Source organism: Pezoporus wallicus, unplaced genomic scaffold, assembly GCF_028554395.1.
Source record: "Pezoporus wallicus isolate ANWC-B61680 ecotype Strahan unplaced genomic scaffold, APGP_CSIRO_Pwel_v1 contig_5104, whole genome shotgun sequence".
Classification (NCBI taxonomy): domain Eukaryota; kingdom Metazoa; phylum Chordata; class Aves; order Psittaciformes; family Psittacidae; genus Pezoporus; species Pezoporus wallicus.
This window is the reverse complement of record NW_026637335.1, coordinates 1,189,033-1,216,092: the sequence shown is the minus strand read 5'-3', so window position 1 is coordinate 1,216,092 and position 27,060 is coordinate 1,189,033. Positions and strand designations below refer to the sequence as shown.

General features: G+C 47.6%; 1 protein-coding gene across 1 annotated transcript; it reads left to right on the top strand.

The window, feature by feature from the left end:
• Window positions 1-6,564: 6,564 nt before the first annotated feature.
• Window positions 6,565-11,873, top strand: TBX22 (T-box transcription factor 22). Its single transcript, XM_057404775.1, has 8 exons — window positions 6,565-6,700; window positions 6,817-6,946; window positions 7,246-7,347; window positions 7,537-7,711; window positions 7,840-8,004; window positions 8,135-8,199; window positions 8,282-8,367; window positions 11,131-11,873. The coding sequence occupies exons 1-8, from the start codon at window positions 6,565-6,567 to the stop codon at window positions 11,739-11,741; spliced, it is 1,470 nt and encodes a 489-aa protein (XP_057260758.1). The 3' UTR covers window positions 11,742-11,873.
• Window positions 11,874-27,060: the final 15,187 nt, after the last annotated feature.

The following is a 27,060-nucleotide window of genomic DNA, read 5'->3' as shown; positions in this document are numbered from 1 at the left end:
GAGTGAACCCTGGAAACCTGCAATTTCTGCACGCATAAACCTGAATGTCCCTGGCAGGACTGACTTTTTAAGCCAACATCTACAGCAGCCTCTTGGCTGCACAGTGAGAGGCATCACCTTGGACCATGGGACTCCCCAGGATCCCTGTCCTGGCCACGGGGCTGCCTCCCTCTGGGGCATCACTTGCTTAAGGAGTGCCATAAGGAAGATGCAGACAGCTGGCAGCTGGCACACAGGCAGATGGGTCTGTGCTGCTGCAGGGAGAGGCAGCTATTGGAGTAGTAAAAGGACATGCAGTATTGACTCTGGTAGCAATGAACCAGAGTCAGGGTGGGCTTTGCTTCCCAAGACCTCAGGATTCTCCATGGCCTCAGCACTGATCGGGGAGGACGGGAGAGGCATCCCTGGGTCTGTCCGGCTTCACTCCTGCACAAGAATATAACACAGCTCAGTGCCCTTCCCCATAACTATTTTCACTTCACTTCTCCTGTGTGGTTTCCCTGGCGGCTAAAGTGAGACCTCCGGCTTTTCCCTCCCTATACTCCATTGGTGAGAAAAGCAGGGAGTGACCCCGGAGACTGGGGGTCCCACAGCTCACGGGGCTCATGTGGGGTCACCCTCTCTTCCCCCAGAGCTCTTCTCCTCTGTAAAGCAGGACAGGATACATTTTGGTGCAACTCTAAAGGTTTTCTGCTTGGTCCATGTGGTTAGTTTTGCTCTCTCTAAATCCCCTATTATTACACATTCTTTAAGTATTTTCTTTAAGTATTATGAGAAAAGTTCAACACAGCAGGAATTTTTCCCTTTACTTAGAGGGGGAAGGGGCCAGGTCTTGGTCCTGGCTCTGGAGAAGTCATCATTCATCCTTCATCCAGGATGAAGGAAAGGTGGTGGGAAAGCTTCTTGGTGGGTTGGCTGGGCTGGCAGGGGCTCTTCACTTGGTGGCGGTGGGAGAAGGGATGGAGCAGCTTCTCCTCACTCCTCATGTCTCACACACAGCCAGCAGCCAAAAGCCAGGACCTGGGCTAGGAAGGGTGACCCTGAAAAGGTTCCTTGCAGCACAGAGCCAAGAAATCTTGCTTACCCAGGAAATATTTTGAGGTTCCACTGAGATACCTGATAGAAGCCTCTTACACAGCCCTTGGCAGCCCCAAGGAAGCTCTCAACAGACACGCAACTGCAGCCAGAGATGCTGGGTGAACCTTCTTATGGTGACATATCATACCTTGGTACTGGAGATGTGCACAGTGGTCTCATCCTTACTGCACCAGCAACTGGACATTACTGACCCTTCTTGAACTTTCCTGGCTGTGGTTGGGAGCACCACCAATCCTTCTCGCATCATAAAGTGATGTGAGTCCCCTAATTTGATTTAACTCTCCACAAATGCTGTATATATTGTTTTCACTTCACTGAATCATTTCCTTAAAGTTTAATCCTATTCCCTGTGCAGCCTTTTGGGGAGGCTTATGTATAAAATAACATAACAGAGACTTATTTTAGTATCTTCTTAACTAATGCAGTGCATGTGGTGGTGAAGAGCCTCCTTAGGTCAACCAACCAAGAAACTTCAGTTCTGGCTCACCACCACCACAAGATGGCCATTTCTTTCCTGAACCTGTCATTTTTACCATGAAATTAATTCAGGACGCTCCTGAGGTCAAGGACAGGCTGAACTTTGCCATCAACTCCTGCTCCGGACATCGCAGGACTGTCCCAGATGTACGGCAGTGTGACAGGGAATGGAGAGCCCACACTATTGCTGTGCTCTGAAACAAGAGCAGAGGTTTTTCAAAGTTCATTATGGGCAAAATAGGATGGAGAATGAAATTAAAGCTTTGCTGTGGGACTGTGCATTTGAGAATGTAAGGGAAAACAATCTCCTAAGAGCTGTTCTAAGCTACTACAGGTGTTTTCTGCCAACATTTACTTAGTCTTCAGGAGTTTCTGTTTAAAAAGTCGGTTTTTAGGAAAAAGAAATATTTGTTAACCTGTTAATAAAGAGTTGATGACAGGTAGAAAGTGGTAGCTCAATCTGCAAAAATTAAGTCGAATATTGCAAATTTCAGTTTCAGTAGAACCCAAAGCAGCCTTATTTCAGGCCACAGATGGGTTATTCAGCTGCAGTTCACATCCACTCCAGTTGCAGCCTGTGTATCAGCCAGAGAATTTAGAAACTTTTATTACCATTACCACTTTAACATACTCCCATAGCAAATCTTCCACCCCTTTTCTGCAATGATGGTGGCAGCTGTTTGTGGCACACTCTATCATCCATAAGTTTGGGGTTTTCTCCCGCAAAGATTATAGCATTTGCGCATTGGAATGTTAGGTATTGGCTTGCATTTCTTCAGCGTCAGATTTATCCCTATTAGATTTGAGGCAGCACGCTTGCTTATATTTACAACATGACAAGCAAAAAAAATTGTAGTTAATTTAGTTACTAATAATAATTATATTGGGAAACTGGAAAGAAAAATGCAAACTGGATTGTGAGTACGGGAATAAAATGTTAGTAGATGTGCAAACACGGTTAAATCAGCCCTAAAATAGATCTTTACAGGAGAGGGAAGATTCTGAAAGGGAAGATTCTGAAAGGGAAGATGTGAGAGCAAATATGGTCACACCAGTGAGGCTGGAGAGAGGAGAGCAGATGGGGACAAGGGACCGGCCTGGGGCTGGATGCTCTGCTGGCTCCGGCCGTGTCTCTGTGAGAGAAGAGGAGTTACACCACCAGAAAAGATTGCTTAGGGTGCGTCCCACCTTACACACACCCAGCAGGGAAAGAGGTGCACCCACACCCATGTGCAGCTTTGGCGTCACGGTGGTGAAGCAGTCATGGAGCTGTGCTATGGGAGTGAGGGCTTGTTTAATGGTACATGAGGATGCAGTGCTGCATCTCTATGGTGAGGAACTGCACGCTTGGAAACCTTTTTCTCTTTCCAAATGCCAAAGGACAAACAATCCTTTGAGTTTATCATTTAGAACTGAAAATGTCCTAGCACCACGTTTAGAATTGCAGCTTTATATCTATTTACATCTAAATCTATGACATTCAGGTGGAGATTATGAAAGAGAAAAGTACTAGCTGCATAACTGAGTGTGGGTGATACTAAAATATTACCCCTAAGCCACAAGTCAGGTTTGGTTTGCTTTGAGGTGTTCTGTTCTGTTTTCTTCTGGTAAATGCAAAGTAAATCTTGGCCAAATCAAGCACAGCTTGGACACAACTGAATCTCCCAAAGTCTGCCCCTAAAGCAGTCAGGCAAGCCTGTGTTTGGGGTTTACCTGTGTGCTTTAACAGGTTAATGGGCAGTATTAAAAGATCATTTTCAAGTTAAGCAAACATTTCTGGCATATTGTATAACACTTGCTTTAAAATTAAGTTAGTTATTCTGAACTTTATGCCAAATGATTATTTGCACGATTCTCTGATGACGGTAATCATGACATACCATCACATAATTTGGTAAAGACAATAAGATTACAAAGCCCAAGAAGGGTCTGAGTCAGTCTTTGACAGATTAAAGCTCTCCAAGTCCCCTGAAAACCCTTCTCTGACATATTAATTTGACCTAAACCCTCAAAATGTTCCTGATTATATCATCTCAACTGGGCTTTATTTTTGTTTTATTTTTCATTGTAGGAAATTAAAAAGGGTTGGTTGATCCCTAGCCAAGTTCTTGAAACGTGTTGCAATGCTAAGGAAATAAAAGATTACTCAAAATACTTTTTAATAATATGTCATGTCAGCAGAGATAAAGGTTCACACTCTGTGCCCTCAGCTGGCTTCTATCAGAGCTGGGGAGCACAGCGTCAGTCCCTGCCAGGCCCAGGGAGGGACCCGCCGGTCACCTGGCTTTTAAATCACGAGCTTATGCTCTTATAATTATGACCATGTTTATAACATTTGCTTCATTTCTCTTTGTAAGAAGAGCTAAAGATCTGCCCAGGTGGAGCTGATCCTGCCTGGAGCCTGCTGAACCTCCCAAAGCTCCTCCGCTGCCCTGTTCTCCACCTACTGCTGCTGCCAATGTATAGGGACAGCTGTGGGATAATATCCCAGAAGAGCCCCCTGCTGCAGTCATGCACCCGTCCCACCGGAGCCTTGGGCAGGAGCACCTGGACATGCCTCATGCGAAGGAAAACCACGTCAACAGCGTTTGAGGCTTTGTGGGGCTGAAGCTGATGAGCATCAGTAGAAGGGTGGAGTAATGTGGGAACAAAGCCACATGACACGATATAGCTGGTCCCCAGATTTGGAGACAGTCTGTGCAGGAGGAGAGTCATGAAATCACAGATTGGTTTGGGTTGGAGGGGATTTTAAACCTCATCCAGTTCCAACCCGCTGCCAATCTAGACCAGATTGCTCCAAGCCCTGTCCAATCTGGCTTTCAAGTACCTTGAAGTACCATGGGGAGTACCATCATGATCAATAAAATTTAAAGTTAATAAGCATCAGCCTCTCCGAAGGCCATACAAATTAGTGTCATCTCTCTTTCCAGGGTCCAGGCTAGCTCCTCACCCGTGTAACCCCACAAAAGCCTGGGGAAGCAAATTCAATAAACACCCTTCCATATACTTACATACATCTCTCCCAACTGCTGCTGTAAATGCCACAAGTTCAATAGGATCTTTGAGAGCCCATTTACAGCCGGGGATGCAAGACAGTGGCTGGAGAAGTGGGTATCTTCCAACCATGTGCTCCAGACTGGACATTGAGCTCTGGCTTTCATCGCCTGTATCTGCACCCCTTCACTTCCTCCAAAGTGTTTTCCTTAGACAAACTCCTGACCCAGTGAGATATGCCAGGAGTTTGGAGTATAAATGTGTGTTAACGTATAAATGGTTATAAACATATTAATGTGTATAAACATATAAATGAGTATCAGCGTGCAAAGCCCACCGTAAGCTGAGTAAGGAGCATTCTCGGAATAGGGATTTGAGGACAATTTGAGGGTATGAGCCTGGGGCATTTAAACTGCACATTTGCCAGAAGTTCTGCCAGATAGCGACTGCCTGGTGTTTGATTTTGGCTGTCTCCACATAGCGCAGTTTTCAAGCTGCTGCCAGCCCAAGGCTTGGAAGAAATGTGTGCACCAGGACACAGACCCTAACAAATACAACAAGAAATCTCGTGAAGTTAAACATTTGACTAAAACAGTGCTCCCCTGAGTGCCTGGAAAGTGGGACATGGAGCGCTGAGCCCCGTATCCTGTCCTATGGCTGCTCCCACACACCCTGAACCTGCTTTCTCAGCTGGCCTGTGGATTTTATCCCCTTCCACATTTTTTTCCCGTTAAGGCTCATCTAGCCTAGCTGAACCCGCTGCTGCAGGGAAAGGCAGCAGGGCGAGGGGTGCGCAGGGGGCTGGGGATGCGGACACTCACCCTGCTCAGCATGAACACTACCGCTCCTCCAACCCCCCCCCAAATAAGATTCCTGAGTCCAGGAATCCCCCTTGGTGCCGGCTCCGGGGAGAGTGCCCGAATGACAAATAAATCAGGGGGTGCGTTCCAGCCTCCGTAGGGCAGACGGTTCCCGGTGAGGGCCCGAAAGTCGCCGTGCAAATCCAGCGCAGCCATTTCCCTGCGCACCTGCGGGTCCGGCCGCATTTCCCCGGCTTCCCCATCTCCTTCGTGTCCCCCTTCCCGGTCTCCCAGGAACTGCCCGAGTGGAAAACCGGGATTTCTGCTCCTAATGCAGCGCAGCTGCCTCTGCGGGGCTGCGCTTTGTAGCGGAGCCGTGGAAACTCCCCGAGGGTGATGGCAGAGCGGGATACCAGAGCTGCCTTAAAAACCAAATACACACACAAGCAACCCAACAAACAAACAAACATGAACCCGAGCAAAAACCGGCACACCAGGAGGAATCCGCGTCCGGCTCTGCCACAGAGCCCGGGGTGACACCGTGCTCTGTCGTGCCGGGGACACCGGAGGTGCCGTCAGTGACCAGCTCGTCGGGACAGCCCAGCCGGGGCTCCCCTCTCCTTCATTCCACGTTTTTCTCTTTTTCTTCTCTCCCCCCTTTTTCCTTTTATTGTTTTTTTTTTTCCTTTTTCTTTTCTCTCTCTTTTTTTTTTTCTCACTTTCCTTTCTGTTTGTTTTTTCCTTTCCTTTCTTTTTTTCCCTTTCTTTCTTTTTGCGCTGGTTCTGGTTAAACGTTATTTGCACTTTTGTTGGAAAAGTGGCCCCTAGTGTGCAATTATGTCAAATTTCTTTGAGTTTTACAATTTAATGGAGAACAGTAACTCTTTTATTGATCCTAGACGAGGCCGGCTCCTCTTCCCCCCCTCCACCTCCCCTCCCTCTCCACCCGCCCCCCCGCACTCCCATGAAATGTCACTCAATGTCTCTTACGCTCCCTCCACTTTCCAAAACAAACAGCGGAGGCTGCAGCCGTCTATTGACTCAGTTGGATGCAAGAGGATCTCGACGTGGCCGCTGCCCCCCGACGGGAGCCGTGCGGCGGCCGGGCGAGGCTCGCCGGGTACCGACCGGGATGGAGCCGCCGCCGCCCGCCTGAGCCCCGCGGCCGCCCGGGGGGACCCCCGGCCCGGGGGGGATGGCGCTCAGCTCCCGGGCTCACGCCTTCTCGGTGGAAGCCTTGGTGGGACGCTCGGCCAAGAGGAAGATGCCGGATGGTCGCGACGAGGAGCCCGGGGCCGGCCGCCGGCAGAGCCGCAGAGCCCCGGAGGCGGGTCGGTAGCGCCGGGGCAGCCCGGAGGGGACCCTCGGGGCCGGGACGGCGGCGGGAAGAGGCCTCCTCCTCTCCGGCAGCCCCCCTAGCCGCCCCTCCCGTTTGTCTCCCCCGCAGAAAAGCGGCCCAAGGCCGGTGCCGAGAGCCGGGAGGCGGGCGCCGGGGTGCAGGTGGAGCTGCAGGGCTCCGAGCTCTGGCGGAGGTTCCATGAGATCGGCACCGAGATGATCATCACCAAGGCCGGCAGGTACCGGCCCCGCCGCTCCTCTGCCGCCGTCGTCGGGTTTTCCTTTCCTTTTCGTTGTGTTTTCTTTTTCATCTTCTTCCTCCTCTTTTCCCTTTTCTTATTTCTTTTCTCCCCCCCTCCCACCTTTCCTTTTTAAAATTTTTGTTGTTGTTGGGGTCTTCTCCTTTCATTCCGGTTTTCTTTCACTGGTTTTGTTGAGATTAAATTTTTTCTTCAACCCCATGTCCTTTTTAGTTTTTCAACCCCTTTTCGCCGTTCAACCGGCAGCTCTTGCTCAGGACCTTTCCCTCTGCCCGCAGGAGGATGTTCCCCTCTGTCAGGGTGAAAGTGAAAGGGCTGGAGCCGCTCAGGCAGTACTACATCGCCATCGACGTCGTCCCGGTGGACTCCAAACGATACAGGTACGGGGGGGTCCGCGGGGCAGCCGCACACTCCGATTCCGGAGCGGGATCCCGCCCGCTCCACGCGCTTATGTGAACTGGGGGCTGCAGAAGCGGATGGGGGTGCTGCCGGGCCCCCTGCACCTATAGATGCTATAGGTGCAGGCCGAGAAGGGCTCGCCGCCGTCTGACAGCAGCCGGCCGGGCCAGGTACGTCTATCACAGCTCGCAGTGGATGGTGGCTGGAAACACGGACCACTCCTGCATCACCCCGCGGCTCTACATCCACCCCGACTCCCCCTGCTCGGGGGAGACCTGGATGAGGCAAATCATCAGCTTCGACCGGGTGAAGCTCACCAACAACGAGATGGACGACAAGGGGCACGTAGGTGTGGGGCAGCCCCGGGAGGAACCGAGAATCTCCCCCAGGGCAGCGCCTCCTGCCCCGTGGCTGGGGACTCGGACTGTGCTGCCCTGTCCCTCCCGGGGCTCAGCCGGCCTCTCCCCGCACAGATCATCCTGCAGTCCATGCACAAGTACAAGCCCCGCATCCACGTTATAGCCCAGGACTCGCGCTTCGACCTGGCCCAGATCCAGTCGCTGCCTGCCGAGGGGGTGCAGACCTTCTCCTTCCAGGAGACTGAGTTCACCACCGTGACGGCCTATCAGAACCAGCAGGTATCGGTCACCGGGGGACGGGGTGAGGAGAGCCCCGGGGGTACCGGGGCCGGGAGCCGGAGAGCCCCGACAGCGGCCGGTCCCTGCCGGCCCCGAGCCCCAAGAGCCGCTCTCTCTTCCACCCCCCCAGATCACGAAGCTGAAGATCGACAGGAATCCCTTCGCCAAAGGTTTTCGGGACCCCGGCAGGAACAGGTAAGGGCCGGGGCCGTCCCTCCGCCTGCCTCGGCTCCCCCGCTGGCCCCGCAGCGGGTCTCAGCCCGGTCTCGCCTCTCAGGGGGGTCCTGGATGGGCTTCTGGAGACCTACCCGTGGCGGCCCCCCCTCGCCCTGGACTTCAAGGCTTTCGGCGCAGACAGCCAGGGTAAGTCCTGTTTGATGCCTTTTCGTTCCCCGTCTCTCCCCGCTGCCGCACTGCCGGAGCCTCCGCGGGGGCACGTCAAGGGGTCTTCGGCGGGTAAGATAACGAGGTGGGTCCGGCAAACGAAACGGCCGTCACAGAAACTCCTTGGGAAGCCAGTTCCAAGCGTTTTCGGCCCGAACTCCCGTTCAAATCGGTGTGGGGAGCGTCGGGGAGAGAAGGGCAGTGGCGCGGTCCGGCTTCATCCCCGGTAGAAATCAGATTTAGGTGTACAGAAAAGATTATCTGGGTCTGCAGGAGGCCAATTTGAAATCGGGTTGTTACGGCTTCGATCCTGTTACATTAATTGTTTCCAACCCATTTGAGTACAGTTAAAAGCATGGCACGAGTGTCGGCGGTGGCTTCTGAAGCTGCTGCTGCTGGGCAAGAGAAGGCTTATACACCAGAAAATAAAATGATCTGGGTTTTAGGGTGTAGCAGCCCCACATTCTGTCACCGCCGCAGAAATGCAGTGAAGTGGGAAAGGTTTTCCAGCGAAAACGACCTCTCTCTGCCTAAGGAGCACCCATCGGTCCCTTACAGCCCCTCTCCAGAAAACCACTTTTTGGAAGTATGAGTTGAAAACTGGTTATTCGTAGTGCCATGAGGAAAAAAAGGAACAGAGATTTGGCACGCTGGAGTGCTCCGGTTTGGGCTTAAAGTCCCCAGTTTTACTCTCACTTATGTCAGGGAACCGTTCAAACTATTGGGGCACACCAAACCATTCCTGCTCTGCAGGGAAATACTGCAAAAATCACAGCACAAATTCACGCTGCACAGGCATAAAATGTAGGGACAAGTAATCAGGGTAAGGAGAAGTTAAGAGGTTTAAGGGTTGTAAAGAGAACTGGATTACTCTTATACATATGTATGTATATTTAGGAAAGACCTTACACAAAAAGCAGTTTTTGAACCTGTGTGGCCGAGGAAAGGAGCTTGCAGATGGGCTGCAGTGGGGAAAAACAGAACAGCAACAACAGCGCTCATTGTAAAGGTGCTAAATATTAAGGCTTCCTGGGATTTTTTTTCTTTTTTATATTTAGTTTTTGCTAGTCTTCATGTAATCGCTATTTTTCTTTGGGTTCAATCACCTGGACCGATGTAAATATAACAAAATATCCAATTCCACTGTATTTATGAAGAAAAGCAGAAAAAAATGGAATCCCAAAGCCCTAAAATGAGCAGGTAAATAAAAAGAAAGCATGAACAGTATGCTGAAGGAAGAAACTGGCAATAAAGTTAGGATTTTTAAGCCTAATAGAAATGTCAGAAAGCATCTGCTGTTTGAGCTGCTGTAATCCCTGTTCCCAAACTTGTACTCGGAATCATGTGATACTATTGCTTAGGATACCTTGAAGCAGATACTAACACTTCTTCGCCCTGCTGTAGCATAGGGATTCATTCATTGTCTTGCATTCAGAAATATCAGCTCAATCACACCATTTTACAGATGTCCCTGAGGACATCGGGCTGTGAACATCAGGAGAGAACAGGATGCTTGCCCTGTATCAGTCAGTGTTGATATACCCGCTGGGATTAACAGGGAAGGGTGAGACCTTTGAGCCTTAAAACTTTCCCACATCACCCCAACTAGGTGCTGTCCATGTGTGACCCAACCTGTAAGATATTTCGCATGCTGGGAGTTTGCAGAATCCATTTGCAGCACATCCAAACTCTGTGTTTTTTTTAAGTTTGCTATACAAGCAGGTACAGCTCTGTTATACAGTTGGCTCCGTGCCTCTGACTGCATATAAAGTCTGATCAGATCACATCCAGATGATGTATTGCTTGGAATGAAATGTAAATAGAGAAGAACACATAGCAACAATGGATCCATATTCCCTTCATTCCTTTCCTAGTGACTTTGGTAAGAAAATAAAGGGTGGGGGAAAAACCCTCTGGAAGAATGCGGTAATGAATGTGCAGCAGAGGCGTGCAGCTCTTATAGGCATTAGGAGAAACCACCATCTGCTCAGCACCAGGGCCGGCGGCTCCAGAGCACCAGTCCCACCCCAGAACAGCCGCCACCTCATAGTTTTTCCTCTGGCTGATGCTCTGGAGGAGGATGAGCTGGTGCTGAGCACTGATGTTACACACCAGTGGCCTCGGCAGCGCACACACATGTGAAGTGAGCCTGGGTCACTTTTCTACCAAACTATGAAAGTGTTCATTGATTCATTTCAGAAAGGAGAATGTTAAAATGACATGTGCATTTAAAGCTTCTGGAGACACCGACAGTATTCAAGGGTGTGTTTCAAATTGCATGGGAAGCCAAGTAAAATTAGTCAATTCCTGTGAGCAGGAAGGTACAAAAAATTCTCCATCAGACTGAATATGTTTTTTTGTTCTTATGTATAGGGGAAAAAAACTGCCTGTAATTTGCACAAAATATAGGGGACTTGAAATAGTGACGGAGTGTGTATAACAAGAGAGTTATTGGTCATACAATGAAGTGTAGACCCAGCAGGTACTGCATATGTGGAGCTCAACTTCATAGCTGCCCCAGTCAAGCGAATGGGATTAGATATGTAGGAATATTGCTGTCAGACAAGTAACAACAAATAGTACATGGAGAGATCTTCCCATTTTTCAGGAGTTGATTTTTGGAGTGGATTTGCACTTGAATGACCACCACCAGCAGGGAGACTTGACATGGGAACCGGGGTCCTCCAAGGGTCCCTTGGCTGTGAACAGCCCAGCCTGGACAACTTCTGCTTTTGTTTTCAGGTGGGAGCTCCAGCTCTTCGCCGGTCACCTCCAGTGGTGGGACGCCTTCTCCTCTCAACCCCCTGCTCTCTCCATCGTGTTCTCCTCCTGCCTTTCACTTGTCAGCAAGCAACATCGGTGTGTCATGCCCTGAGACCTATCTACACAACCTCAATGTGCCCCTCTACTACAAGATTTGTCCTACAAGCTTCTTAAGACAACAGTCTCTCATCTTCCCAAGCCATGAAAAACTGGGAGGCACCAGCCCACATCTTTTACCCCACTTCATGGTGGATGTGCCAAAACTATCTTCCCTCGGCATAACCAATCTGAAAAACGCTAAGGCTGAAGACTTGAACGGGCAATGTCTACAAGTACCCAGTTCTGCTAGTCAAATGCTGTATGGATTACATGCATCTGGAAACATTTTTCCATCAAGTCCCATTGCTCGGGAAGCACTTAATTGTTCTTTACATCCTCCATATGGCTTGTATGGTTACAACTTCTCTGTGCCATCTAGACTGATGAATGCAGCAAGCCATTTCAAAGTGAGTGACAGCATTCCGGCTTCTTTGAGAGATGGCAGATGTAATCACTCTAACTGGCACCCAACAATTAACCATTGCCTTTAGTGGAATTATATATTTCTAAGCATTGATATGTAAATCAATCTTTTCCTTCCTTCATACCCAAGGGCTTGCTAGTTATTGACTATGAAATACTGCATGGTACAGGAGTGGTGTGCCTAGGCATTTAGCTTTTTATGTGGGCAAATGTGTTGTACTGTTGGGAGGGTGGAGGATCTGGGAGCGTAGAGGGTCTGAGGTGATCCACAGCAAGGTGGTACCTTTTGGTAATATTTAAGTCATGGTTGTAGGTTAGGAGCAAACTGTACAGTCACCTTCTTAATATTTGCACTCTGAAGTGGGAACATAGACATAGACATATACATTTCTACAAATATGTTTTCCTCAGACTCTTTCTTCAGCTTGCCTATAGTCAGTTCAAAGCCCCAGCGAGCTTCTGCTCACTAATTTCAACAGGACTATTCAAGACATTGAGTCAGCACAGGAGCCGTATTTGGCCAAGTGCTTAAGCATATTCTCAAGTTCCCTTGGCTTTAGTGGGTCCTACTTAATGACATGAAACTGCCTTGTTCACCAGGTGACTCAGTTATCAGGGTGGGGATGCAAAGTCAGGTGTCTGTTGCCAAGGTAAAAGGATGAAAGATGGATGTGCTCCTACCTTGTGGGGATGAGAAAGTGGAGCCTGAGGAAGGGATGCCCCAGAACCCCCCTTTTCGTGTTCCTCCATCTGGAGATCTCCAGGAAGTGGTAGTGCAGAGCGGCACCAGCATGGTGGGAAGAACCAGGGAATGTAGGGGCCACACATCTCCCCCGTGGCGAGATGGATCCATGCTAAGGGACTGAGAGGATACATCTTAGGGAGCTGCATGTGATGAAACACCCCTGGGAGCCGTGCAGGACACTTCTGCCTCGTACCTCAGCCCTGGGGGACTTAGGAGACCCACTTGGGATCGCATTCACCAGCCTGAGGGATGGGGCAGGGATGCTGCTGGCTCTGTCCTGTGGAGAATGCAGATTCTCTCTGGAGAGTTACAGCTCTACAGGTCCTGAAACATGAGATTTTAAATTCCTTCCAAGAGTCCTGTTTGGTTTATTATAACCTGTGGATATTCTTGTTATTCCTGTAAATATTTAGCTCCCAAGGGCACAATATAACTCACAGTAAATTGAGGCATAGGTTTTATTTTTTATTTGATTGATGCTCTGTCCCTACCTAAAGCCAAATTTATTACCTGATATAGGACAGAGATCTGAAAATAATGCTGAACTGGGACCAGCCACAATTTGGTAGTAAGATAGAGGAATCCTGTATTTATGAACATAAATACTGTAAGTACTATATAGGGGGTAAGTGCAGGTTTAAGAATCAAAATTTGTATCAGAGTTTTGGGTTTTTTTTTCATCCATATAGATGACAAATTAAGAGCTCAATAAGAAATATCAAAAGCTGTTAAAATAACAAAAAGTCATGCTTTTACTTTCATGAGGCTTTGCTAAAAACCAGGCAACATTGGTTTCCCTAATTTGCCTGCTTTTAGCTCCAGAGATACCAGTACGAAACGTGCTTGCCTTGCTAAATGGTCTGTACAACTGTAAATATGAACCAACCTGCTTTCTCGTGCTGTTTCTCAGCAGTTTATCTCACTATTTTTATTAAAAAAGAAAAAAAAAACCTTTCATTTTTCATTTGGGAGTTCTTATTCCTAAGCCATCCCTTGCCATCAGCGGTGGCTGCGGTCCTGCAGATGGGCAGGCTTTGTGAGGTGCTGCAGGTATCTGCTCCCCACAGGCTGAGTGACCGAGTACCGGCCCCCACATGTGGTTAAACTTGTAGGGAGCTGGAAGGCTTTTGCAGATCAGTCACGGATTCGTGGGTGGATGCAGTGGGTAACTTCCAATTTTCCAAGGGTTTTTTTTAGTTGCTTAAGTTATTCCATGCTGGCCGTGAGCTGGTGATCCAACAAATCAGTATTTGTCTAGTTAACGTCATAACTGACAATGACTAGAATAGATACTTTCGGTATGCACAATTTTACAGGGATAAATATTTATACTGAGATTGGATAAATTCCACCTACTACAGCTGAGCAAAGGCTCTCTTTGACGGGATGCACCTCATTCCTACTTGGAACAGGTTTGTTTGCAAGCAGCCACAAGGCTTCCTGGGGCTGCCTGCTTCTTCTGTGCCTTTTGGCAGCAAACTACAAACCCAGCACTTGGGTGATGTGCACCAAAAGCAATGCTTAGCTGACTCCCCTGGAATCGGGATGGGTTTCAATGCACCTACATGGGTCCTGCAGGAGCCTGATTTCCCCACCCTCCCAAATCATAGCCACACAGAAGAAACACAGCCAGAACCTGGCTCCTGCAAGGTATGTGTGTGTCCCTTGGGTGTCAGCCCTGAGCTTTGGGGAGGATGCAGTACTCATCATCATGGGTGAGGCAGGCATATAAATACGTGTTTGCTCCATAGAAGCCTGGCATAAGAGACACTGCAGAGCTGGGTTATCTGAGGTTAGTTTCTATTCTGTTTGCCTCTATCTTCTGATGTTACCCTTTCAAAAATCACTGTAACAATAGACAACAACGTTGGAAGTATTTTCAGGCAGTCATAGCTCTGTCCTGATGCCCCCATGGTCACCTCAGACCCAGCCAAGGCTCCCTGACCGTTCCAGCATGGGGTTATTTTCTATACCCACAATGCTAATTCAGCTGAATCACTCACACTGTAACAGAGATGGTTCTGCTTCCATGGGGAAAACTGTGTCCAAAGTAACGGATAACCTGCACGCTGCTTTCTAGAGGTGCATTGTAAAACGGCTGCTGGTGAGAGGTGAGTAGCAGAACTCAAGAGAGTCAGTCAGTGTAAGTCATTAGATATTAAATGTGAAACTGGGGGAACTGAGGTCAGCGTTTCAAGTGGGACCACACATCTGTAAATACAAATACCTTATGTGCTGCTTTGTTCTTCCTCCCACTAGCATTATTTGAAAAGCCATGGCAACTGCAAGAGTTCACAGGTCTTCAGACTTAGTGGGTTAATACAAACCTAAATGCAGTATTATGGTGTTATTTTTCAGTGGGAACAGCGAGAAGATACCCGGGTTTTTTTAGATTAAACTTGCTGATCAATCATAGCTATTGGTCATTTGACTTTTCTCAAGAGGAGTTTGAAGTTACTCGGGAATATCTGGTCCCATTCATAGCACTCAACAAGTAAAACTGGCCATATCATGTGTGCCGTGTCTGCGCTCCACACTGGGACATGGGATGGGCTTAGAGCTCAAAAGTCAGGAGGTTCATTTAAAAACCAAGGAGACAAAACCCCAGCGATAATGTTTTTAATTAGAGTGAAGTTTACTATCCAGTTTCACCCAAATTTAATACATCTATTGGGGAAGCCAAATGTGTAGAGGGAGCGTCGGATGTAGCTTTTTCCGACCGAACTGCCTTGGTTTACATTTGATCTTCTGAGGTTTGGTCTGTAATTAGATGATAATTTGTATCACAATTATGCAAAACAAACGAGGATTGGATAGCAAGATAGACCAGAACAAATAAGCACCCAGAACATTTGAAACGCATCCAATATTAAAACGATGTACATGTGTGGCTGGGGCCAGGGGGGACATGCTGTTCCAATAAAGCTGCAGAAAGGGGAAAGGCCGGTATCGGTTCCTACAAAAGTTTCAAATGCTCATGTTTACAAATTTGTATTGCACATTAATATGTAAACACACACCATTGGAAACAGATGACTCCGCAATATTTACGTGTCCTTTCTCCATAGTTTTGTCTGTCTGTCTCCTGGAATACACAAAACTATGCAGTGACTCTCTTAAAACATAGCTCAGAAAGCTCAATAAGAGCTACAGCATCATTTTAAGTCGCTGATGCCGCAGAGTCTCTCCTGGCCCCTGGATGTATTTTGGGTACTGGGGGCAGGGGGTTGTTCCCTATGACCCCTCCATGGGCTGTGCTATGAGCGCTCGGTGGCTGGAGCTGCACTTTGCAGCACCGCAAGTGATACCTCGTTCCTCAGCCTTCACGCACTACATGTATTGCAGTCTTCTTTATCACTGTGCTTCTCAGAGGCACTGGAGCCATGGCAGAGGATTGCCTCACCATTGCAGCTGCCACATCCACGCTGGCTCGGCAGCCTCTGTGCTTTGCCAATGGTGTGGAAAACCAGCTTTCAAAAGGTAAAGGGTTAGTTTTTATAGACTAATTTTGAAAAGGGAAAGAAAAAACACCTTCCTTGCAATGTGAGTGAAAACTTGAGACTTCTTAAACACCTTTCTTTCAATGGTTGATTTGCACTTTAGGACTAAGGCTTTGGGCACCCCTTTCTGCACTCAGCTGTGTCTGTGCAAATCGCAGCCTCCTGGCCCCTGTGGGGTTAAAGCCAGTGTCCGCCTGGATGCAGCAATTGAGGCTGTTGGGAATTATACTGGCTGCAAGGACTTTTGCAGATGTTCAGTATTGCACTGCAAGCTGCTCATGCTTAGTAGAGCTCTGCTCTCCCCGAGCACATGTAGCCTCTGAATTTTATAGTTATTTATAAAACCAGTTCTCCTCTCCATCACTTTGGTGACATTCACAAGAAGGACCTACCATCTACTTCCATACATCAAACAATTTCCTCCCAGACTGCTTATCCTAAAGCACTGAGTTTTCAGTTTATGATAGCAATTAAGTGTAAGAAGTATACTTATATACTTCCAGGTTTTGTAAAGGACCCCTTGAGCTTATAAATCAAATGACACAAACCAGTAAGCAAAATTCAAGACCTTTCTGGAGAGGAAAACACCAAGGATAAGGGAGAACCCCCAGGGAAACTAATAGTTGTTGTCTAAGGTGGTAGATCCTGAACAAAACCAGAGATGAGGGCAGGGGTTCAGGATGGTTTCTAACTCTCTGAAGTTTGAAGATATATTACATGCACCGAAGAGGCTTTCAGGTATTTTCTCTTATTTCTAAAGCCTCCCTCTCTCAGGCTTTCAAAGAACAGCTTTTTGGAGAAATTCACTTTTCGTTCTTGGCGCTGGCTCCACATCTCACCTCTGAGCTGGGTCCCAGCTCCAACAATTTCCTCTGGGCCCTGCCCAGCAGCTGGGAGCACTTAGCAGCTCATCTGCCCCACTCAGCTCACCTGCAGAGTGAGCCCTGACAAGTCCATCTGCTTCCAGTCAGGCCTGCAAATAAAACCGGGTCTCAACTCTAAAAGGAAGAAAAGAGAAATGGCCTTGCGTGGTTATTCAGTTACCCTTGCTATTACTCAGATGATGCTCTGGGGGTGGATACTGCCTCCTGCTCTGGTTGTGAGTCCGCTGGAACAAGCTGCTGCATCCCTTCCCTTTGTACTGCAGCCTGAAACCAGCAGAAATACTCTTCTTAAATTCAGGTTTGAGAGGAGATGCTCACTGCTGTTGCACTTGCCTGGAAGGTTTCAAATACATGATGTTAAACACCAGTCAGCATTGCTGAGGGAAGGACCACAGTGTTTGTGCAGTTGGATGCTGCCCTGGCTGTGCCCACAAAAGCACTGTTGGTTTTAGCCATCATCTTCCATCACGTGTTACTTTAAACCTTGGAGTTTCTTCTTTTGATGGGATGCTAAATGCACTGCAGGAAAAGCCCTTTATATTTAAGGCAGCTGGGTAAATTTTTGGGGTGGGATTGTGTTTTTTGAGTGTCTCCAACACCAGGACCAAATGGAGTGATCCAGGAGACTGGACTGGTTTATCCTCAACCAGCCCTCTACACAGGCTGCCATTCTAAACTTAAAAAAGAGCATAAATCCAGATAGAGATCAACATTTCAGATGCTAAACTGTTCATAATACAGTAAAGCAGTGTTATAATTAAGGAGTAATGTCAGACAATGGAGCACAAGTAGGGAATGCTGGCAGCTCGGAAAGCTCATGAGTATCCAAAGGCTGTGGTGCTGCTTGAAGACAAAACCCCTGTCTCAAAGACAGCTTCAGGTGAGTCAAGTCAGATCACAACCGCTCACAGGACTTGAGATTTAGGGCCTGGAATTAGGGGGTTTTCTTCCTGCAACAAGAGCATTTCACAAGTCTTTCCATATGAACCTTTGCCTGGGCTTTTAAACGTAAGAGAGTGAGCTATGGGTATCACTGCCTGTGCACAACAAAGGGATCGAAATAAGTTTTGCATAAATATCTTAATTTCTACAGTCTTGCAATGAACTTTTATGTATGACAATGTTGATGAATTTAAAATGGAGATCCAATGGTCTTCAAAAAAAATATTGGTTACCCACTATTTTTCTTTCATAGAGTAAAAACCATGTTGACTATCCACTTGCCCCACTCAGGATGTGCAGGCACAGCATGTCTCCATTTCCCAACAACAGTTTTAGCTTCAGCCTGTAGCTGAATTCTTCTTTTATCTTCATTAGAAGTCTTACTGTAAAACTAATCAAAGTTGATAAGCTGTTTCCTGTATCGTATCTCTTCTAATGTTATCAATATTGCTAATAATAATGTAGATTGAAACAGTATGTTGTAATGTCCAGGATATAAGCCAGATTCTGCTGCAGCTCAAATAAATATGAATCCAGCCTTTAGCTTTCATAAAAGCAGGATAATGTCTCTATCTGGACTATTCTAACGGATAACATCAGCCCCTTTTGCTTTGCTTCTCAGTACCACCAGAATTTAAGAATTTAGACTGGTAGAAGAAATATAACTCTGTTTCCTGGAGATTTTGGAGATTAAACCAAATCAAAGTAAAGCAAAGCCCCCAACTTCATTTCCAACTGAAATAAAACCCAACATTTCAAAAGCCTTCGTGCTTTGAAAGCGCTGACACTTGCCAAGTTGGATGTTGGGATTGCAAATGAGAAGCTCTTGAGGAGAGGGTTGTCAAGGAGAGGACAGGGAAGAGCTCGCCTGGATCTGGCCGGGTCTGGGTGCCCCATCCTCTTTCTCAAGCCAACATCCCCAACATGAGTTTTGGTCAGATAGATTTGAGAGCTGCACGTGTGACTTTGGACCTCCCCACTTTGACCAGCTCCTCTCACCACTTTGAAGACTCCATGGGAAGTCCTGACTTTCTTCTTAAGTTTCTTCAACCCAACATGTATGAAAGGTCCATCTGAGAATGCATCCCATCAGCTGCTGACGCGAGGAGGGTGGTTGCCAGGTCTGGCAGGCAGTAGAGCCACAGCACCCCGCTCCAAACTTGAGCTTTCCAAATGACTGAAAGATCTCTTATTTTTAGATTGTTTTCCAGTATCATTCATGCAGCTGGAATCATGGCCCATAAAAAGGAGGAATTTCACTGGGCAGGTCTCCTGGACACAGAACAGAGCAGAGGATGGAAATGAGATCCAGCTCTGCTCAAGCTGCAGTTTTTCAGAGGAGAGGGTGAGTACCTCTGCTAACCATCAGGCTCACAGGGCAGGGATGCTCCTGCATCCAGTGATGGCTCCCAGCACGCTGCATCAGATCCAAACCCTGATTGGGCTCCTGGTGGGAAAATCACCTCCAAAATTTGGAACCCTCTGGGTCTCCTTGGGGATGCATCCCACCAGACAGAGCCATGGCTTGGAGGCAGCAGCGACCAGGTTGGTGTCCCTGTGGCCATCCCTGTGGATTTGCTTCACAGCAGGTAAATCACAGAGGAGTGATTTTCACATAATTTGTCAGCTGAAAAAAACCAAGAATCAAAACATCTCCGGGGAAGGGGAAAGTGTTTTGAGCAGTTTGTTTGCAGTAATTGGGCTTGGTCGGTTTCGATCTCGGCAGCTCTGCCCTGACAGCCCCACTCACCCCAGCGCCAGCCCCCAGCTTTAATTCCTCTTTTTTTTTCCCCTTAAAATAGGACACACCTGTGAGGCAGGGAAGTTCCTTCAAGACATTCCTGGTCTGGAGCGTATTAAACGGGTATTTTTGTTTTGTATTTTTGACGATTTGCTCCAGTGATAACATAATAGCACGATATTTTGCCTGGGACTGATTAAAACATTTCTTTTGATCAGCGCAGCAGATTGGAACCGTTGTTTATCACTGGACAAAGCTTCAAGGAAAAGAGGAAGAAAAGAAAAAGGCAGAAAAAAGGAACGGTTCTCAGTGGCTCTTGGGTCTGCTTTTTGCCAGGGGTATTTCCTTCACTTTGGGAAAACCCTCTGTTCCAGCCAGGGCTGGGGTTTGGGAAGTGGGAGAAGGGAAGGTCAATCCATCACACTGATGGACAATGGCTGAAAACCTGGGCGCTGGTTGTTAAAACTACACGTGTGCTGGGTAAAACTTCTCCCTCTCAGGACACACCAGTTGCTCAAATCATTACTAATGAATTTCTATGAGCAAATCCAATGTTTCCTAGGAAGGTTTTCCTTTTAAGCTGCATCAATCGCTGCACATTTCAAAGCTACCTGAATTTTGGAACATGTGACGTAAGTTAAAAGACCTTCTTTTTTTACTTTATTAACCAAAGGCAGTGTCATATTGTTAGAAACCTACAACATCTGACTGTAAATGTGTTATTTTGGTTTAACTCCAGTTCCTATAAAGGCTTTCAAGACTATAGATTTTAATTACATGAATATTTTTAATAAAGTCCCCTGTTTAACTGCTGGCAAGACTGTAAGGGAAAAAAGAAACAATAATATCTGGCTCTGTCTCTTTGACAGAATAATTCTTCAAGTTACATTTGCCACATTCACGCAGCTGCGAGCAATAACCCTGCTGTCTTTATTATTCTCCTACGATATGAAATTAAAATGAACTGGAAATGTTTATGCCGCAAAAGGCGTGCAACACATTAAACAGATAACGCCAGCTAAGGTTCTGCTTAAAACAGGGGCTTTCTCCTCCAGCAGAGCCCGACTGTAACTTAATCCCCTCTTTTCCCAGGCAGCGGAGATTGCTGCTCTGCCGAAAGCCTCAGACACATAACAATATCTTCATTAAAGAGGAATTACTTCCATCTTGCCATCCCCAGGTGCCACTGAAAGTGGAGCTTTGTTTCATGTGGCCAGTTTCAATTCCTGTGTTTACATCAGCGGATTCCTCGGCTTCACGGGACTTTGGGAGATAAATCTATTTGGGGTCTTGTTTGCTTCCTCTTGACTTTTCCCCGCAGCGTGTTTATAAACTGCACATTAATTCCTAATTCCTTGGTCATGCCTTCGGTATTTTTTACTCTTTCAATAACGAGAAAAGAGACCCCATCGCATTTAACCATCTCAACCCAGCATCCCAACATACTTCTTGCTTGTTTGCACCGATCGATAAACCAAACTAAATCAGGTTCTTTGGGGTCGCTCATCCTGAAGGGCTCTGTTCCCAGCACGTGCACCTGCCCCGTGTTCTCCTCGCAAGGGGATACCTCTCCCCTGGCAGACACACGCCGCTCGGGTGGTTTCATTGGGAGATGCCGGGGCTGCGCGGAGGCGACCCACTGACATGTGTCTGCAAATCAATCTGTGGGACGTGGAGAGCCCCGGGGCAGAGCCAGGGAGAAGCAAGGGAGGCAGGGCTGCACGAAGGCAATTTGGTTCATGTGTCCCCCCAGGTGCCCGCGGTGCAGCCTGAGACCGTGTCAGCGTGTTTCCAAACAGCATGGACTGAATCTGTGCGTGTTTCCAATGCTCCCGATGTGATTTGCCCCCATGCTGCTCCCTGGACACCACCACCACAGCCCAGGGGTGGGACCCATCCTGCTGTCCTGCTCTCCCCTTCCCCAGCACTGCGGGGCTGGAGGTCACGGCACTCGGATGGTCCCTGCGGGTTGCAGCAAGCCCCAGTGAACCCCCCAAACCCTTATCAACGAAGAAACCCTCTTCCCATGGACCGCACAAGGTTTCTGCTCCCATGCACCCGGTCTCCCTCCCGGGGCATCAGCAGCACCCTCTCATGGCATGCCTCCTGCTGGGATGAGTGTCCCACGCTCTCAGATTTTGGAATTATTATGTAAAAAGCACCTTAGTGGCCTTGGCAGCATTTTTGTTTCTCCCACGAGGCACAGAGCGTTGTTTCCCTCTGAGATGACGGAAGAAAATTATTCAACATCTTCTTCAGGACCAGCCAGCTCTGTCTGGCAGTTCAGTTTTCACAGTGGTGTCCTCACTAAATGCATTAACTGTTCCATTAATTCATTAATATTTATCTAATTGGCTAATATTTATTGTCCATCAGTTAAGTGCACTTTGATTTCCTGCTCTGTGCCTTCTTCCCTGCTCCCAGCATCCTGATCCCACCCTACTAACCCACCTCTTTGCTGAAGTAGTGGAAACAACTTATTATTAAGATACTCTATTGCACTGATGGTATTGAGAGATCACTATCCCCAGGTATCCACAGTGACAAAGAAAAGATAAAACTGATTTGTTTGTTCAGAGGGTTAAAGCAAGAGGAAGATTCTTTGGTTTTGAAATATAGGCTTGATGTTAAAAATCACTGAGTTTGGCTTAGAACATTGATTTTTCATAGATGACTTTTACCTTCTGTGACACAGGAACCCAGAGGTAAATGTTGCTCTGATTTCTGTGTTTTACCACTACAGATTTGGAGGCATTTTGCAAGAAAACAATAGTCCTGAATGACCATCAAGGTGAGAGCAAGGACTGCTGAAAGCAGCCAGGCCACCTCGTGACTTCCCTCCCGTTGGCTGCCAGCACTCACACGAGCAATTTTAGTGTAAAATAACAGAGAAACAGCATCAAAAGCACAAACCAGAGAAAGCCAGAGGGGAGCAGAGCTGCCTCCGAGCCTCCTCTCTCTGTGCAGAGCCTCCATCCTGCTGCCAGGGCACCCTCGTGAGGAGCTCCTGAATCTGGAATTGAGATTTAAGGAGGAATTTTCTCCCAGGCAGTACTGGGGCTGCCGCTGCCCACAGCCCTTAGCAAACAGCCCTGTCCCAGCAAGGCTGGCCCCTGCCATCTGTCCCCTTTGTTTTCCCAGTAACCTGTAGACACCGATAACATTTAACAATGAGATCCGGGTTACCACGGACCATTTGCCTTTCTTGTTTCTTAATTCTTTCTCCCTGTTTTTCCCTATTCATTCTGTTTTTTTACTCTCACTTTGTATTTTGCTTTGCTCCCAGTACAAACCAAGATGCTCCTCTGGGAAATCCCACACCGCCTCATTTTCCCTCGCCGCAGCCCTTTTTGTCTCCTTTTGGCTTTGGACAGTTTTGGTGCTGCAGGGCTGCAGCAGAAGGCAGAGGCAGGACCTCCCCACCTTCCCAGGACTTATTTCCATCACACTTGCAGGCACGGACAGATGACAGCTCCCACAGGCTGAGGCAATATCCCACCCTGCAAGCGCCACCTCACAGCTGCTCCTGGGCTGCAGATGGACAGCACTGCCCAAAATCAAGCCTGGTGCAAGCAGAACAGAGCTAACCCACAGTGATGCTGGCCTTGCCTTCAGCACAGAAGTGCAAATCACCCAGAGCGGGGTCCAAAGAAGCCTGTCAAGGGAGACCTGCCCAGGGCATGGCTGATGGTTTGCGTTCGCAGCCTGGCCAGGATATGGCCAATAATTTAACAGGACTGAAGCAGTAAAGGGCTTTTTCCACTGATATCAGCTCTTCTTTTCTCTAGGAGAGAGCAGAGAGCTCACCAAGCTGCTGCCATATGGATGGCATCCCACAAAGGATTTATCTCCAGCCCCCAGTACAGTCCAAACCGAGACCAGTGCCACCACGAAGTGCTTCTGGTGGCTGTAACAGTTCTAGGTTTAAAGTCAAGATCCTAAAGCACAAAATATTCACATCCCACCACCCACCAACTCCTCCGCAGTATCATTCCCAAACTATTTTTAAGCTCAGCAGTGATTTAGATCCAATGATTTTCTCTGCCCAAATAATGTTGCATATATAGCGATAATCAGAGGTAGCGGTTATTACAGATGAAGTTGCCATTTCACATGTCATACAATTTCAGCTTTTAATGCACCAAATCGGTAGAAGATTAAAATATTTGGCTGCTGTGAGTTATTCATTTGATATTAACTTCTTGTTTGATTCTTGCTGCCAACGACAAGGCAGCAATTAATCCACTGATTAATCCATTAATCCACCGATTAATCTGTTTTGGGAAGCACTTGTGTCCTTCCCGCCGCAGCATACAGGCACCGTGCTGTCTGTAATACAGCCCTGGAATGTATTCCCAGGGGATTTCTGCCTTGCTGGGAGAGCAGGGGGGCCGTGCAGAGCCCGTGTCCTTTTAGCCCCCTCTAAATTGCACTTGGATGAGGCTCCTGCCACGGCCAGCCCGGAGCTGCAGGCGACCCGACCCACACCAGGCTTGTCCTGATATCAATAAGCAAATTCCTAAGCTGACTGCTAATCATCTGCTGAGAAATGCTGTTTGCTGATGTACGGCGCTGGCGTGAGGACTGCAAACCCGCATCAGCTTCGCTTTAAAGTCCTGCAGCGTTAGGAAGCATCACAAATCGCTCCTCCGGAGAAAACCAACCGCACCTGCAGAACAAAACCCGAGATCTAAAGGAGCACGTTGTCGTTTTGGGGTGGGTTCCCACCCCCCCAGGCTGCTCGAGGCAAAGCAGAGTTTAATTAGAACTCACAGCATAAATCTCGGCAGCGAGAGAAGGAAGGGAACTGCGGAGCGAGCTGTCAGCAGCTCCCTGTGATGTGACAGGGTCCAGCAAACGCTTCCCCTGTCCTGACCCTGCCTGTCAATCAGCTTTCGGGGCAGAAGCCCCTTCTCGCCTGCCTCTCGCCTCGTTGGCAAGGAGCAACAGCCAGCTACAATTTTGACTGGCTGTCATTTATCATTACTTTGGGGAGGAAGGAGCCGGGGAGGCACTCCTCACCCCAAAGGTGCGGGCAGAGCAGAATTTGAGATGATGGGTGGGGATTTCCACCAGCACAAATGGGAATAAGACTCGGAGCTTTCCAGGCTGCACCAAAAATAGCGGACCAATTTCAATCCCAATTATAGCTCGGTAACCCCGGAGAATAATTCAGAAGTCAGCTTCTAATATTTCAATTCAGGATAAAGAATAATATTCCACTTCCCCCTCCGCACCCAAAGCGATTTTCATTTCATAGGGGCTAATCTCGACTTGAACATGTGTTTTGGTGAGATACTAAAGGATATGAGTGTGCTAAAGAAAATAGGAGAGAAAGTTATGTAGGAATGCCTGTGTTAAGATCTGTGGAGGAGTCAGCTTAATAATACGGCTCCTTAATAACACGGCTCCTTGCAATAAAACATTCCATTTAAAATGGGGTGACACATTTCATGTCTGCTGTACTGAGGCAGCAGGACCTGCTTTCTCCCATTGGAGCAAGCGTGCTTTGAGGTTTACAATACCTGAAGACACCGACATGTGTCCCGTTGAAGTCTCCCATTACCTACCAGGGATTCAGTCCTCCCAGCCCGTGCTGCTGGGGCCTGGTGACATCTCTTCTGTGTTTTTAAAGTCCACCAGCATGGTTTTATCTCACTCATTTGTACATTGGGTCCTAGGACAGAAATAAATTGGTATTTTTGTCATCCTTGGTGCTGAGAAATGAGCTGGCCCCTGGAAACCCCAAGCTAATGAGAAACCTTTTGCTCTCATCGCTACCATCCCATGTCTTTCATTTAGTTATGTCTGACAGCCTGACAGCCCTTTGGATGTCTCTGTTACCACGAAGCTCCTACCAACAAGCCTTGTGAAGAGGGGAAACAATGAACCCTTCCCCACATTTAGTCTTTCTTTTGGAAAACACTCCCTTTCTTAGGCTTCCAGTCCATACTTCCACTCTAGTAACAAGTTGCTTTAAGAATTAATATTCAAAAAAGACCACCTGAAGGCTGTTTTCCATTTTAGAAAGCAAATCTTAATCTGCTCTCATTCTGATGACAAAGGAAATCAGCTTTATTATTTAAATTGACATTGTTATTTAGAAAGGTATCGTATTTATCACTTTCACAGCTCACCTGTGAGCACTTCTATGCAATGCTTTGTATTTGAAAGGACAAACTTGAATGAAGAGATTGATCCCTTGAGTGGGAAGAGAGGGATGGATGCCAGAGGTAAAATCTAAGTATGTGCTCTTCCAACAGCAAAATGCTGATTTTCCAGCCCCTTTTCAGGAGACTCGCAGGGTAGGAAGGCTCATTTAGGGTTTCTGCCCACCCATAGACCTTCCTGCAGCTTCAGCTCATCCCTTCAAGAGGAAGAGATGGCGCACAAAGTGCCCCTTCCCTACGTTATGAGCTTTCCTCCTTTGCTGCAGGAATTACTCCTTTGTTACTTAATCATCTGTAATTGTCTCCTGGAGTAAATTCTGTTGGTGCATCAATTTTCAAACACAACAGTCATTTTTATCAGTCATGTTTATTTAATTTTAGCTGATTAGCACAGAACCTAACAAGTGGCTTAGACTAACAGTGTGTCATTGCCCAAGTATTTTGTAGGTAACAAGAAGACATGGAATAGCGCACATGTTGCTTTGTCTGCATTAATCTATTTACATTGTAATTCTTCAACTGTTTTTAATGGCTGGTTCAGCTGGAAGCGATTAGTTGCCTAAATTAAAGCCACATTTCTCACTTTGTGCACTGCAAAGGTTTTTAGCTGTTGTTTTTTTCCTTGCTTTTTATTTTCCAAATCAAGACGGATACCATTTGAAAATGCATGAGATCTCATTGAGGGGATTGATCCGGGTGTTGGGAGCCACGCTCCCATGTATTCATCTTGAAGCCAAATACTTGCATAGGCAACAAAATGGGGTGTTTGGAGCTGGATGGTGCAGCGCGGCTGTCAGCACAACATGGTCCTGGGCTGTGCAAGAGCTGACCCAGCAGCCAGGCTTCAGAGGAAAACCTTGGGGCAGCCCTGAAAGGAGGAGAGGAGAAAAGCAGGAAAGCAAGGAGAAGGGAAAGCGCTGCAGACACAGCACAGGACTTTCTGGGCTGTTCTGCACGGGCAACAGCCCTTTGTTTATAAATTCATTGAATTAAGAAATGTGCTTGTGTTATGCACAATGTAATTCATACAGAACTTCAGAGCAGATTGCCAGCGCGTGTTGGATCTCACCCTCTTATTTTTCTGGTGCTTTACAGGAAAAAAGGAATCACATTTGCAAAGCGGTCATGAAACACTTGGAGTCAGACAGACGTTGCTCCAGGACTTGCATTGGAGCAGCGTGATGGTGCTTGCTCCATCTCCTCTCATCTCCGTGGCTGGGGATGTTCCAGGTCTGGCCCAAACACCATGGTCTTCTCCTAACACAACAGCCAGATGTAAGACATGCCAAGTCTCACTGAAGATCTCCAGCTCAGCTTCAGAGATTCAGAAGGCACCCACAGCTGTGGGATAGTGCAGTCAAATGTCTCCTATGAGGTTTGGACCCTCTGTGCAAGGCAAGGATTG